Below are 13604 nucleotides of genomic sequence, written 5' to 3' on the forward strand. Positions count from 1 at the left end.
ACTCGAATCGAATGACATTTTACCACTCACCACTGATCTCACCCCACAAAATCGGACAAGATGTTCATATTAGATTTACACGTTTGTTTTAGTAACGCTAGTTTGAAGGTCAGAGAAGTGGAAATATAACTTTTTTTAAAATTAAACAACTACTTTTCATAAAAATATTTATTTGTTTATTTATATAAATAAATAGATCAATAAATGTACCAACATTTGAATTACAACTATGGCCTGGATTTTTGACGAACAGCTTGTCTCAGCACAGCGATGTATGATGATATTAGGTCATCCATTTTGTAACCTAATGATGTTTCGCAAAGAATTTTTGTTCCACGAAGAACATTACCCATTGTCATGTGGAAGAAGGTATTACCGGATGACCAGTTAGAAAGTTGAGAAAACGGGTGTGTTATTAATACATCCTGTAAAAACATATAACAGCGTCTTAAGGCGTATTTAGAATACTTACTCGACTTTGGGGATGGATTACACTAACACCATTCCTATTGATTCCTATAACAACCATTTCTGGATAGGTTGGGTCGGATGTTTGTTTAACTTCAAAAAAAGCAGTGCCAAATGTTGGTAATTGGTAAATTTTCTTTAGAAACTGCTCTTTAGCTTCTTCTTCCGTCATATTCCCATGTCTCAAATAAGCCGCTGTTATCGAAGACTTCCATTGTGAATTCGTCTGAATTCTCGTCATATCTGATGGTATGAGATCTTCTAAAATTTGAGTAATCTGTGTTAATCCAGTTTGATCATCTCCATAACGAGCTCGATAAATAAGAGCAGCTAATTCCACTAAATCTTGTTTTGATGTTTTGTGATATCCACGCAAATATTTTGGCAATTCTTGTGGAAAGTAAAATATTTGATCGGCATTTTTATCCTTGCCAGGTACTGTGTTAATCCACAACTTTTTCATAAAAAAGATTTGATAATTCATTTGAACTTGAGAACCAGCTAAAACAGTAAAATAAAATTAATATAAGTTAATATTACATTGAAAAAAATTTGCGTTTCACAAACGAACACAGACTGAATCTTACCTGAACGTACAGGCCGAGACCTCTTCATCCATTCTACAAGCTCATGAACAAAATCAAAGAAATAATAGTTTTCCGGAACTGAAAACACTTTGTCTGCTATTTTAACGAATAAACTAAAACCGTCGCTATTTTTTAAATTCAAACGGCCAGTTATTTGTTCACATAGGTCCCTCGCTCTTGTCGAGGAATCTACTTCAAATGCTTCGTCAGTGTCATCTGGGAAGTAAACTTTGTGATATATTTGCATACTTCTGTGCTGGATTGCTTCCACCTCAATAACATAAGGTGGATACATCCTCGGCCCATGCTTTTGAGTTTTAAATACGCGTTTCAAACATTCTTTAGCTATAGGGTGCGGACGCGACTTAAGGAATTCGACGAGGTCCTTTATCAGTATTTGTCCACAAGCAAATATTCCAGTTACGAGCCACATTAGCTCCCAACCTCGTTCTTCGCTAAGTTGTATTCGATTATTAGTCAGTTGTTTCATTATTTGACAGTATATTTCGTCACGTAAACTCGGTTCGGTTAAAGCTGCTTTGAATATTTCGTCAGTGTATTCAGTAGCAGATCTAGGTTTCGCTGCCGGTAAATCTCCCATATATTTTTGAATCGCATAAAAAGCTGTCAAAGCATGCTTGGAAAGTTTCTCATCTCCTATCAATTTTTTAAGTAGAGGTTTCTTCAAATTTTCACGGCTATGTGCCCATAAATCAATAACTAGTGGCTTCTTAGCAGTGTTCAATGTTGATTGTTTCGATATAGTAGTATTAAAATCAGTATTTTCTCTAAAATATTCCTTGGCAAAATTTTCCAAAGTATGCATCCTCTTTCTTTGAAGGGTATTGTATTTCGATAATGGCTTCTTATCAGTGTTAATATTGCCCTTTTTAAACGTATCTAGAATAACGTCTGATGGCAAGGAAAGTGTTGGTAATATATATACTTGCTCTGTAGGGAATAGACCTTCTTGATTGTTACAAGATCCGTGACCCCATGTAGAATTCATTAAAGTTTCTCCCGTACAGTCGTGCAGTAGTGTTATAAGATCACCTTTTTTATACTGTAAGAATGAGGCAGCATCACTATAGCCTTGAGAGTCCATTTGTGCGATAACGTAAGTGGAGCGTCGTTTTAAACCATCTATAATGTAAATCATTAGTGAACTTAATTCGCTCGCATCTACACTTTGAAAGACAAATTCTTCTTGCTGTATAGTCCGTATGGTAACTCTTCCTACATTATCGTACTCCTCGTCGTCATCGTACGCGACGTAAGTTATCTCCGGATACGATATTTCAAGAAGAATATGCTCTAACTGATCTACAATGTATATACCGGTCCAATTCACAGCTATTATGATAATATCCTTACTAATAGAGTCTCCTTTTAATTTCACTGCTTCAAAAAACCTTGAGAAAAGCATTGGCCACTTCAATTTTGCGAATATGACTATGTCTTCTTTACAACGCAATGGATCAACCTTTGACTGAATACTTTTAGCAGATTCGAAGGCTTTAGTTACAAGATGTTCCCATTTTGTTAAAGCTACATCATTGGATTTAATGAATTGATTCGGTATGTAGTTAACAATAACTTTTCTCAGTACATTTGGATCTAATCGATCGCCATGTTCAATGTAATGTTGCTGTGCTGCTAGCATGGCTAAATCTTTCTCCGAATTACATCGATATTCACCAAATTTAACGCCTTTGGCAACTTGGTAATAAATGAGATTGGTCGCTATAGGATCTTCAGCAGGATTATGCCAAGGAGTAAATACCTCCTTTCGGAAAAACAATCTCCATGGTGCATTCTTTTCAGGAGTACCCTGTTCCTTAGCAAACTGCTCGCATTGAGACACAGCATCCATAATATGGACGTTTTCATTTCCCAGGGATAGAACGATATCATACAAAGTTATGTATAAAGAAAATCCGAAAACGTCGGTCAGTCCTATGTTATCAGCTATTTGTTGACATATTTCCTCCGACGTAGTCGCTGAATCAGACTGTACCGTCTTCATAGACTCATCCATGAGAGTTACTGTTAGAAGTATCGGTTTTTTCGTTTTAGTCGCTTGCAACTCCAGCCAACTCGGAGGTTGTGTTCTGGCTCCGTTTTTGAATGTTCTCATTAGCCTTCCTTCACAATATGGTGCGTATCCGGGTGGGCCGTCGCGAATGAACGATCGTAAGTATTTAACAAATCTCTCTGATGGTGGGAAGCAACCAACACATAGCGATAGTAGAATCCAACCTCGAGCGTGAGAAGATTTCGAAGGATTATTTGTCAACTGTTTACATAATTGACAAAATATTTCATCACTGAAAAATAATGATTTTTTTAAGCATTGGTTCACATATACCTAAATTGTTTTTTTTATTTCATATTGTAGGATAAGTGGAAGTTGTAATATCTTATAATATTTAAATGCAGAATTTCTTTAAAAAAGGAAGAAATTTGTAAACAATCCAACCGAGGAATCAGACTTCTCGGTTCAAGGTAAAAGATTAGTCGGAACACAAGGATCCTTGCCTGTTTAGTTCCTCAGTATCTGTAAATAAATTATCGAATCTGATAAGCGTAGTCCACTATCCACTATCAAGTTATCATTTAATACTTAAACATGTGTTACACGAATTTCCGGAATTACGCTTACCGTAACTCTTTACGAATGATACCATGGCCTATGATAAAATGTAACTTTTCTAAGTTTGTGCTTCGCCTTGAATGTAACCAATCGTGATACATTTCATTGGTAGAGTCATCGTTCATTATATTTCTCATAAATTCTTCGTTCATTTTCGCACGTCGCTTGATTGATTTTTGGACAATTTTACTACTACTGTTAGTGCTTCTTTCAGGTTGTATGAGGGCCTGCAAACAATTTTCTAAGTTAAAAACTTGCAACATGTGTCAGCGACTAGTCTTAGTCACTTTATTATAGGTAGAAATATATTAATATCACATTAGTTATGCTACGGAAAGATATGTATTTTAATCTAAGTTTGAGCACATATCTGCTAGTCATACTATATGAATTATTATATTTCCAATGTAAGTTTTACCTCAAACTCTTTGCTCTTTTGAAATGCTCGTCCTATAGTGTCAGTCAACTTCGTCATAACTGGTATATTATCAATTTTATCATCAACATATTTGGGTTCCGCCAAATCTCCCATAAATCTTAGTATTGTTATCCAAAGAGCTTGTGCTGCCACATTGTCGATAGGAGATGGCAAGTCTAATAGTGAATTTTTTAAAGGCTTTCGAGAGTACTGGTGACTTGTATTTCCTAAGAAATATGTTGCTGCAAATTTTCTATAATTGAAAGCATCAAATGGTTCCTCTTGTAATTCTTGCCGAAGCGGTATTACTTCGTCTGTCGATTGCTTCTCGGTTAATGTCTGTAAATGACATAAGATGGATATAAAGAATATGATGCATTTAAAGGAAAATACATAGAATATAACTCTTACCACTCCAAATCCAGTTCCCCGAACAGTTCCCGCAGGCGTTGAAGTATCTTTTAAGAAACCAAAAACGTCATCGACATATTTATCGTCAATTCCCTCCGCATTTTGAGTATTACTTTCCGTTGCCTCCTTAGTAATCCAAATTGACCGCATAATATCATCGAACTTTTTCTCGTATTCATTTTCAGCTGCTTGTACATCATTATTAACTAATATCAATTCTTCCTTTTCCATATGAAGTTCTGCTAACTTAGCTCGAATAATATCTCCCTTTTCCTTAACTAATTTCCTAACCAAATAACCTTTGCAGTGCGCTTGTAGATTTGTGAAGAATTTCCGTAAGTTAAGAAAAGTTCTCCTTAGTTCTCTGGATTTAATTACGGCCTGTAATCGTAAGTAGCCTCGTCTTAGAATAAGGTATCGGTTTCTGTATCCTCGAGCTCGGAAATGCTTCTGCAAAGTGATCGCAGCCGCACGCATTCGCAAATATTTACGTCTCTGTATAAATCTTCGTATATTAGCTTGCGTTTTAATAACACTTCTAAGTATCACTGTATGTCTTATTTCTTCTAGAATAACATCATGGTGATCTTTCATAAACACTTTTGTATGACCAAATCTAAAGTCTTCATCTTTTAAAATTTCATTGCATATCTTTTTTGCGGCAGCAATGCAGTCAGTTTTCTCTGCTGGCGGGATTCCATCGACGACGAGACGATATCTGTGTACAAATTCAGTGTACGGATATCTAATGGGGTAGCCGGCTTGTCTTATTTTCGCTGTTTCCATCAGACCAGCGTAACGTAATTGTCGAACGCAAAGAGTACGATCAAAAAGCTGAAAGAATAAAATTTACATATTGCTGTATGCTCGTTGTCGAGACTCTAGTCGCCTAACAAAGTGTTTATTAAGGATGTTTAGATAACGAAATCAAAGTGGTTATGTTATCTGACAAAATGACCACAGAGAATTGAACATACAAAATTGACTCGTTATTGTTATTGACTCGTTTTGGTAAATAAAATTAATTTTCAAATTCGTACATACCCTAGGCTTCTTATGTTCATTCGGTTTAATACATCTTACAAAGAACGGATGACATGCGTAAAGTGTCTTCATTAGAGCGTCTAAAGATGTCTTAAATTGGTAACTTAGAGACACTGTTTTTCTACTTCCACTTTGAGACACAGACTCCATTGGAAAAAGTCTTTTAAGGAAATCGTTATTAGAATCCATTATCATTTCTTTTACGTCGGATGTCAGCATGTCCCTATTTTTATCTAGGAAACCTGTAAAGAAAAAATTACAAAGCTGAAATATTTTAATTGAAAAGTCTCGTTTATTTAATCAAAACTGATCAGTACACACACCTTTAACTTCGTAATAAACATCGCCAGCGTAATGCCGAACACCAAATCTGTGCTCATGTGTGGACTTTGGCGTAACGTAGCTGGTGTTGTTGCTGTGGTTGCTATGAAGTTTTGAGAGAAGAGTTATATCAGTGCCCTTAGGAAACCTCGACTCTTCATCGATGAGCGATAACAAGTTCATTGGCTTCAAGCCGATCATATCTAAATTAATCTGATTGTCAACATAGTTGATATTCGTCCATGTTATGCCCTCTTTCTGGTACTGTTCTTGTTCAATTTTAAAAATATGTCTGACGAAAAATTGTTGCAAATTTTCGTTGGCATAATTTATACATAGTTGCTCGAAACTATTTGATAGAAAGTTTTCAAACCCAAATATATCTAGGATACCCACGGAACCACTGGACAGCTGCTGCCCTTTGCATAAAGTCTTGTTGATAGTTTCTACAATATATTCGAAAACGTGCCCGTAAATAGCTTTAACAAGTGCATCTCTGCCTTCTATTGCTGCCGATACTGACAATGTAGATACGACTTTATCTCCTTGTGCAATCAATGTTTTCTTTGTTAGTGCATCACAAAAAGTAGCTTTGTTGACACCAAGAATATTTGCAATCCTTGTCGCGTTCGTCGTATCCGCTACTTCAGAGGAGTCGATGTTGTTCAAGTTGAATGATTTAAATTTCAAATTTCCTAAATGTAATATGGCTGCTAGAAGACTAAATACTCCCCACACTTCGTTTTCTGGGAAATTAAGAACCTTGAATGCAGATCGTATGTCTGCAAATTCGAGAGCATCGTTTCTTCCATCACAAGTTAGCATGTTACCGGAATTTAAGTAAACATAATCCGACGGACGGCCCAGTTCAAGTTTCTTTTTCTCATCCGCAGACAATCCTGTTACGAGCGAATAGAATATATGGTAATTACGTTCACCTCTATTTTGAAATACAATTCGTGATCTTTCTAAAAGATACTGATCAATATTTCCTCCTTCAATAACTCCTTGCTTGTTGAAGTAAATATTAATGTACTTCCCAAATCTGGACGAATTATCGTTCTTAACAGTTTTAGCGTTACCAAACGCCTCTAGTATGGGATTAGTTTCTTGTATCTGTTGTTCGATCCATGAATGTTTTCCACTGGCAGCAGCTAGATACTGCAACAATAACTTCGTGCTTTCCGTTTTTCCTGCGCCACTTTCACCACTGCAATTTTACAATTAAACTTAACATTTTAAAATTGACCAGAAACATATTTATTATAGATTAGCTTTTTCCAGCGATCCGTTCACACGAAATGAAAGAAAAACTTTATGATGTATGTAGCCTATGTGTTCTTCCAGATTTTGATCTACACCTGTTCCAAATTTCATCAAGATCCGTTCAGCCGTTTCGGACATACGTTCAACCAATATCAATCCAACTTTCGCATTTATAATATTAGTAAGATGTTTGTTTACCTTATAACGATACACTGATTTGATGAAGTACCCAGTAGTTCTTTGTATGCATTATTACCAATTGCAAATATGTGAGGTGGAATCTCACCTACGTTTCTATCTTGATAAAAATGTATTTGATCCATTGTGTATATCGGCAAGATTTCGTAAGGATTGATTGCAATTAACATCGTTCCCGTGTATGTCTGTAATATTAGTTCAATTACATATACATATTAATGTATTACGTATACAATATCAGAGAAAATATAATAATAAAAAGCGAAATAGGTAAAGAATACCCATGACCGACATGAGGGGTAGGCATGAGTTACATGAATGAGTGTTATAATTTTGTAAGCTTTGCTTCCTACGATTAAATAACATAAAAAAACAATTTCAAACAAAATGCACTCAAAAGTAACCTAAAAAAAACCAATTCAAACAAAATGCATTCAAAAGTAACATAAAAAAACAATTTCAAACAAAATTCACTAAAAAGAAACAAAATAATGTCATGAAAACTCTCTAAACTCTAGTAGTTGCTCTCGTTGCGCTCTCTAATAGTAGGGGCTCAGTTTTCCGCAACTCCACGACAAGCGCGTATTTTGCGTGTCTCTAAACTCTAAAGAAAGTTCTCTTCTTTCTTGTAACATGTCTATATTGTATAATTATTGTTATTTCGCAGTCGGTGTCGGCCGAAGTAAATAGATGACATTTTATATTTGAGATGTATTAGACATACTTACGTTTATGTCCCTACTTAGGCCGAAACCGACTCCAAAATAACAATAATTATACAATATAGACATGTTACAAGAAAGAAGAGAACTTTCTTTAGAGTTTAGAGACACGCAAAATACGCGCTTGTCGTGGAGTTGCGGAAAACTGAGCCCCTACTATTAGAGAGCGCAACGAGAGCAACTACTAGAGTTTAGAGAGTTTTCATGACATTATTTTGTTTCTTTTTAGTGAATTTTGTTTGAAATTGTTTTTTTATGTTACTTTTGAATGCATTTTGTTTGAATTGGTTTTTTTTAGGTTACTTTTGAGTGCATTTTGTTTGAAATTGTTTTTTTATGTTACTTTTGAGTGTATTTTGTTTGAAATTGGTTTTTTTAGGTTACTTTTCAGTGCATTTTGTTTGAGATTGTTTTTTTTTGAAGTCGGCTATTTTTTTTTCTTAAAATTTTTGTTTTATTTCACAATTTTTAGTGAATTTGAAGTTCAATTACAAATTTCGTTAATACGTATAAAGACATAAATAAGACAAATAAAGAAAAGGACTTTCCTATTTGATATGTGTGTATTTCAATTCAAAAACTAATTTAGAATGCAGCAGATAACCACTTATCCTTTAAACAATGAAATAATTATCAAAATCGGTATACAAATTGAAAATTACCGAACTAATACATCGTAGCGTACCTTTAATTTGGTCCAGCCGCGCGCCGCACTAGCATTTTTCGAATGCGCGTAGTTTTTAATTATTCAATATCTCCCAAACTATTGATCAGAATTACATAGTTTAAAGGCTAATGTAATCTGCATTTAATACTCTTGCCATAAAACATATTTATTTGGATAAGGATTCATATCGAATATAATATAATAGTGCCGTAAGCTTACGGCGCTGTTTTTCGTGTCCATTTTAATCGAAGTTTGTTCACAATAACATGGTTTTTGTGAGACATCCATAGATGATAGATATATGCCACCGAAGACTTTTATTTAGCAAATTTAAGGATCTATAATTACTCCAGACATCATTTTTATGTAAGTCATATAGTTTGACCTACGTAAGTCCAGAAAGCAAAATTGTGCTTTTCATGTAGCATTTTTCGTTTCCGCGTAATTTTATTCTTACGATATCTCCTAAACTATTAGACAGAATGATATAGTTTCAATTGCAAATATAATCTACATTAAATTCTCTTGATAATGAACATGTTTATTTACATAAGGGTTAATACTGAACTCGAATAATAGCGTCGGAAATAGGGCATGAATTTAATTGATGTTTCTGAAGAAAAAAATGGTTATTGTGAGAAAACTATAAAAGATAGATATATGCTATCGCTGACTTTTATTTAGCACATTTAAAGAGCTACAATTCGCCATACATCATTTTTATGTAGGTCCTATAGTTTAGCCTACGTAAGCGCTGAAAGCAAAAATGTCCCTAATCTTCGCAACAAATTTTGAAGCTATATTCAAAATCTACTAGTCTTCTAGTTATTTAAAAAAAAAAACAAAAAAATGGGACCCACCTGCAAGCACTTCCTTTCGATTAAAATATTTTTCATCAAAATCGGACCACCAGGGGCGGAGTATCGCGGTAACACACATAAAAAAAAAAAAAAATACAGACGAATTGATAACCTCCTTCTTTTTGAAGTCGGCTAAAAAGTAGGTACTTCTACTATATTTAATTGAATGCCCTTACGTAAATCAGCTGCCGATTATAACGTATGTGAAGATTGCGAAGGATTGTGTGCTCCTGTAGTTCTCCAAGAGTGATCATGTCTTCCACATTCTGAACAGAGGTGGCGTGTAAAGGTTTGATAACATTATTGACAGATGTACTAAAAACTTTGCCATCGTCATCTTGAACTTGTATCAGACCTCCAGAACTGTTGAGTATTTTAACGGCAATCGGAATATCGAATTCCGATTTCCCTTCCGGCTGAAGCCAGACTAGGTCCTAAAAAAAACGAAACAATTCTTGAATCCCCGATATTAAAAAGTCACTGAAGAAAAGTTAAGGAAAGGTGACTAATGTTATAATAAGACAATTAATTAATAACTCACCGAAAGACGTATTCTATCAGCCATTTTTAATTTTTGAGATTCCACTCACTGAATTATTATTTTTCCCCAGACCCAAACACACACATATCGACGGAAAAACATCACCACGAATACTGGAATTTTTATCAATGTTCTAGATTATTTATCATTATTGCATAGATATAACTCAAACTTATCAGAAGGTATTTTGAGATAGTCACTTTAAAACATTTACCTCATAGCCTATCATTGTGTAGACTCATAATTCATTTCACATATTTTATTTCCTCTGATGATTAAGTTATGCAAAAGAAACCATTCACATAGGTAGGTATGTATAGTTTTAAATAAATGACGCATTCTAAAGATCTGCGGTCCTTTAAAAATGTTGATAAAGTAATCAAAAAAATTATCTATTTTGTCCGAGTGTCTCTTTGAAAAACATAGATAATAACTTGTTTTCGTACAAGTATTTCGGTAGTGAAAACTACCTGTAAGAGGCGCGATAACTTTTCAAAAGTCATTTTAAGTGACAAGAATATTGTTTCGTTTAAAAACACTTTGTATTATCTGTGACTAAACCCTTCTGCTTCAAATCACTTTTGTTACTGTAGATTTCATTTGTTTTCAAGATGCAATATATTAATAAGTTTACACTTTAAAATAAAACTAGTGTTAAGGTTTAGTAAATACAATTTATTTAAAAATAATGCATCATTACAAACAACTTAAACTATTGACGATTCACTTTTACTTTTTCTTTTCTTCTTTTTCTTTTTTATCTGCTTTTACTTTTTCTTCCGTCTTCTTGTCATCCTTATCATCTTTCTTCTCCTTTTTATCTTTCGAATCATCTTTCTTACCTTCCTCTGCATCTCTATTTGTTATTTTGTTATTGATAAGGTTGTGCAAAGCAATGATAGATCTTACCAGTGCAGCTAAGTATACAACAAGAGATTGATCATTGGTCTTGATATATAAATTATCAATAAAATTATCACTAGCAATATCAGGCAATAAGTTAAAGATATCTTGTAACTGATATATAATTTGATGGTTCATAGGTAGCGATCCTTGACCAACTTGAATGAGGTAATCACGTATTTCACTTAATTGTGAATGAAGACCTCGGAGGCCAAGTAACTGATTGGTGATTCGCTGTGAGAGGCTACCAACAGTTGTGTCCTTAATATCTCTTAGTAAATGTTCGACTCCCACTTCTTCAGCTTCTTCTGCACCTATTTCACTGGGCACATGCTCAAATGTCCGAGTTGTGGGACTGCCATCATCATGAACCTCTTCAACAGCCTGGTACGCTTCAGTGGGCAAGCCCAGGTCTTTTGGCTTGGCGTCAATAATAACAAGAACAGAGTTGGGGCAGTAACGCCTGATCAACTCATTTATTGCCACATCATTTTGATGGAGTTTAGGTCCTGTGTGGTACCAGCCAACAACTTTTTCACGAGCATTGACTTTTTTAAACATCCCATACATATTTTCAAGATAATCATGGTCTAAGAACCAAACTGACTTATCCTTGTCATCTTCATCAAATGGAACTGAAAAATAAAAACAACATTGATTTAGTAAAACAATTTCTAACAAAAAAGTTGCATGAGTTGTTTTTATAGAACAATATTATTATAGCTAAGAGGCTGAGGATTTGACGAGACAGAAAACTTTAAAGTTGCTTTCCTATTAATAACAATGCACAAATATTTATACGACCCAGTTATAGAACCATTACTGAAATCTTCTTTATGCTTTAATAAGAAGACAGAAACATTTAGCTGACTCATATTGGTACCGTCAAAATGTACATTATAGTCTAGAACTAAAATAAATTTCACATAAAACCAAAGGGCTAAATAATAAACTAAATGCAGTTTTATTAAGTAAAGTTGTATTAAATGACTGAATTATCGGGACTGCTTACTGACCTGCAAAACTATTTGAAACATCCAGAACTCCTTTAGCTCTCCAGCAGCCTAACAAAACGCCTACAACCCGTTTTTGATTACCAATCTTTCCCATACGGTTAAAATGGTCTACAACGCTCAATAGTACCAAAGGATGGACCACAACCTTTGTCGTTACAACTTCCTGACTCGGCATTTTGTTGTTTGATTAAGACTTATGTTTTATTTGTGATAAAACGCAGTTAATATTGTAACGACTATTATTTTTTAAACAATTTATTTACTGAACCATAAATACTTTTAACTGAGCTATGTGGTTGAATTTTATTTAAATTATTTATCACGGCGAGAAAAGAAAATCTGACAGTCATTCATAGATAAAATATTTTGTAAGACGTATGAAATTTGTCTTTTAATTGCACAGATAATTAATATTTCATAATTAAGTCTAATAAAATCAGAAATGTTATATTAAACGAAGTGAATAAAGATATGATGTTTATTGTTAAGATTATGGTACAGAAGAGACTTTTTAATTAGAGTAATGATGAATTAAAATAGGTTAATTAAATTTTTCTGAACTTACTTTATTTTGTCATTGTCATTTTCAAATAAATCTGTCAATGTCATGCTTTCTCATGTAATTGTGTAACTGAATGTTGATAATAAGATTTATATCTCCGTGCCATTAAAATTCTTTAATCTTTAAATCACCATAAAAGTATGTCTCAAAGAAGTCTTACTTTTGTGACAGGCAATATAAAAAAATTGGAAGAGATTAAGGCTATCTTGGGTGCCAATTTTCCTATTGAAGTAACAAGTCATAAGCTAGATTTACCGGAATTACAAGGAGAAATCAATGATGTATCGATTAAAAAGTGCCAAGAGGCAGCACGTCGCTTAAGGAAACCTGTAGTTGTAGAAGACACTTGTTTATGTTTTAACGCATTAAAAGGGTTACCTGGTCCATACATTAAGTGGTTTTTAGAAAAATTAGAGCCGGAAGGTTTAACGAGACTATTAACAGGATGGGAAGATAAGTCTGCAGAAGCTGTTTGTACTTTCGCATATTGCTCTTCAGGTGATAGTAATGATGTCATACTATTTCAAGGAAAAACAACAGGAACGATTGTATCTCCAAGGGGTACTCGCGACTTTGGTTGGGATTGTGTATTCCAACCAGATGGCTACAACCTAACATATGCTGAAATGCCTAAACACGAGAAAAACAAAATATCACATAGGTATAAAGCTTTAGACAAATTAAGAACATATTTTATACAGAATTGTCATTAGCTGTCTTAAATATAGTTGTAACAGAAATTAACTTATTTTATTTTGTACCTAAAAAATAGTGAATGTAAATTACATATTTGTGTATCACCAAGTACCACAACCACAGTTCAACCATATTAATCAAACATTCTCAGTATTTAATATTATTTTATTAGTTGTAAGACAAGTATCTATGTCCCTTTAGTCTTGACTTTCCCTTTATTTGATTACTTTCTTAGATTAACATTACTATCTAATATATAAAATTCTCGTGT

The 13604-nt window shown here is 34.0% G+C and overlaps 3 protein-coding genes across 3 annotated transcripts; 1 reads left to right on the top strand and 2 right to left on the bottom strand.

The window, feature by feature from the left end:
* Positions 1-153: 153 nt before the first annotated feature.
* On the bottom strand, positions 154-10269 carry LOC106714246 (myosin-VIIa). Its single transcript, XM_014507229.2, has 11 exons — positions 10157-10269; positions 9792-10049; positions 7367-7551; positions 5905-7112; positions 5582-5823; positions 4538-5371; positions 4127-4465; positions 3718-3935; positions 1056-3382; positions 473-969; positions 154-425 (listed from the first exon to the last, which is right to left on the bottom strand). Exons 1-11 carry the CDS (start codon positions 10178-10180, stop codon positions 228-230), a joined length of 6330 nt encoding a protein of 2109 aa, XP_014362715.2. The 5' UTR covers positions 10181-10269; the 3' UTR covers positions 154-227.
* A 541-nt stretch (positions 10270-10810) lies between these two features.
* On the bottom strand, positions 10811-12413 carry LOC106714249 (26S proteasome non-ATPase regulatory subunit 7). The gene is made up of 2 exons (XM_014507231.2): positions 12076-12413; positions 10811-11694 (listed from the first exon to the last, which is right to left on the bottom strand). The coding sequence occupies exons 1-2, from the start codon at positions 12248-12250 to the stop codon at positions 10886-10888; spliced, it is 984 nt and encodes a 327-aa protein (XP_014362717.2). The 5' UTR covers positions 12251-12413; the 3' UTR covers positions 10811-10885.
* A 272-nt stretch (positions 12414-12685) lies between these two features.
* Positions 12686-13371, top strand: LOC106714250 (inosine triphosphate pyrophosphatase). The gene has a single exon (XM_014507232.2). It carries the CDS (start codon positions 12778-12780, stop codon positions 13348-13350), a length of 573 nt encoding a protein of 190 aa, XP_014362718.2. The 5' UTR covers positions 12686-12777; the 3' UTR covers positions 13351-13371.
* Positions 13372-13604: the final 233 nt, after the last annotated feature.

Source organism: Papilio machaon, chromosome 1, assembly GCF_912999745.1.
Source record: "Papilio machaon chromosome 1, ilPapMach1.1, whole genome shotgun sequence".
Lineage (NCBI taxonomy): Eukaryota > Metazoa > Arthropoda > Insecta > Lepidoptera > Papilionidae > Papilio > Papilio machaon.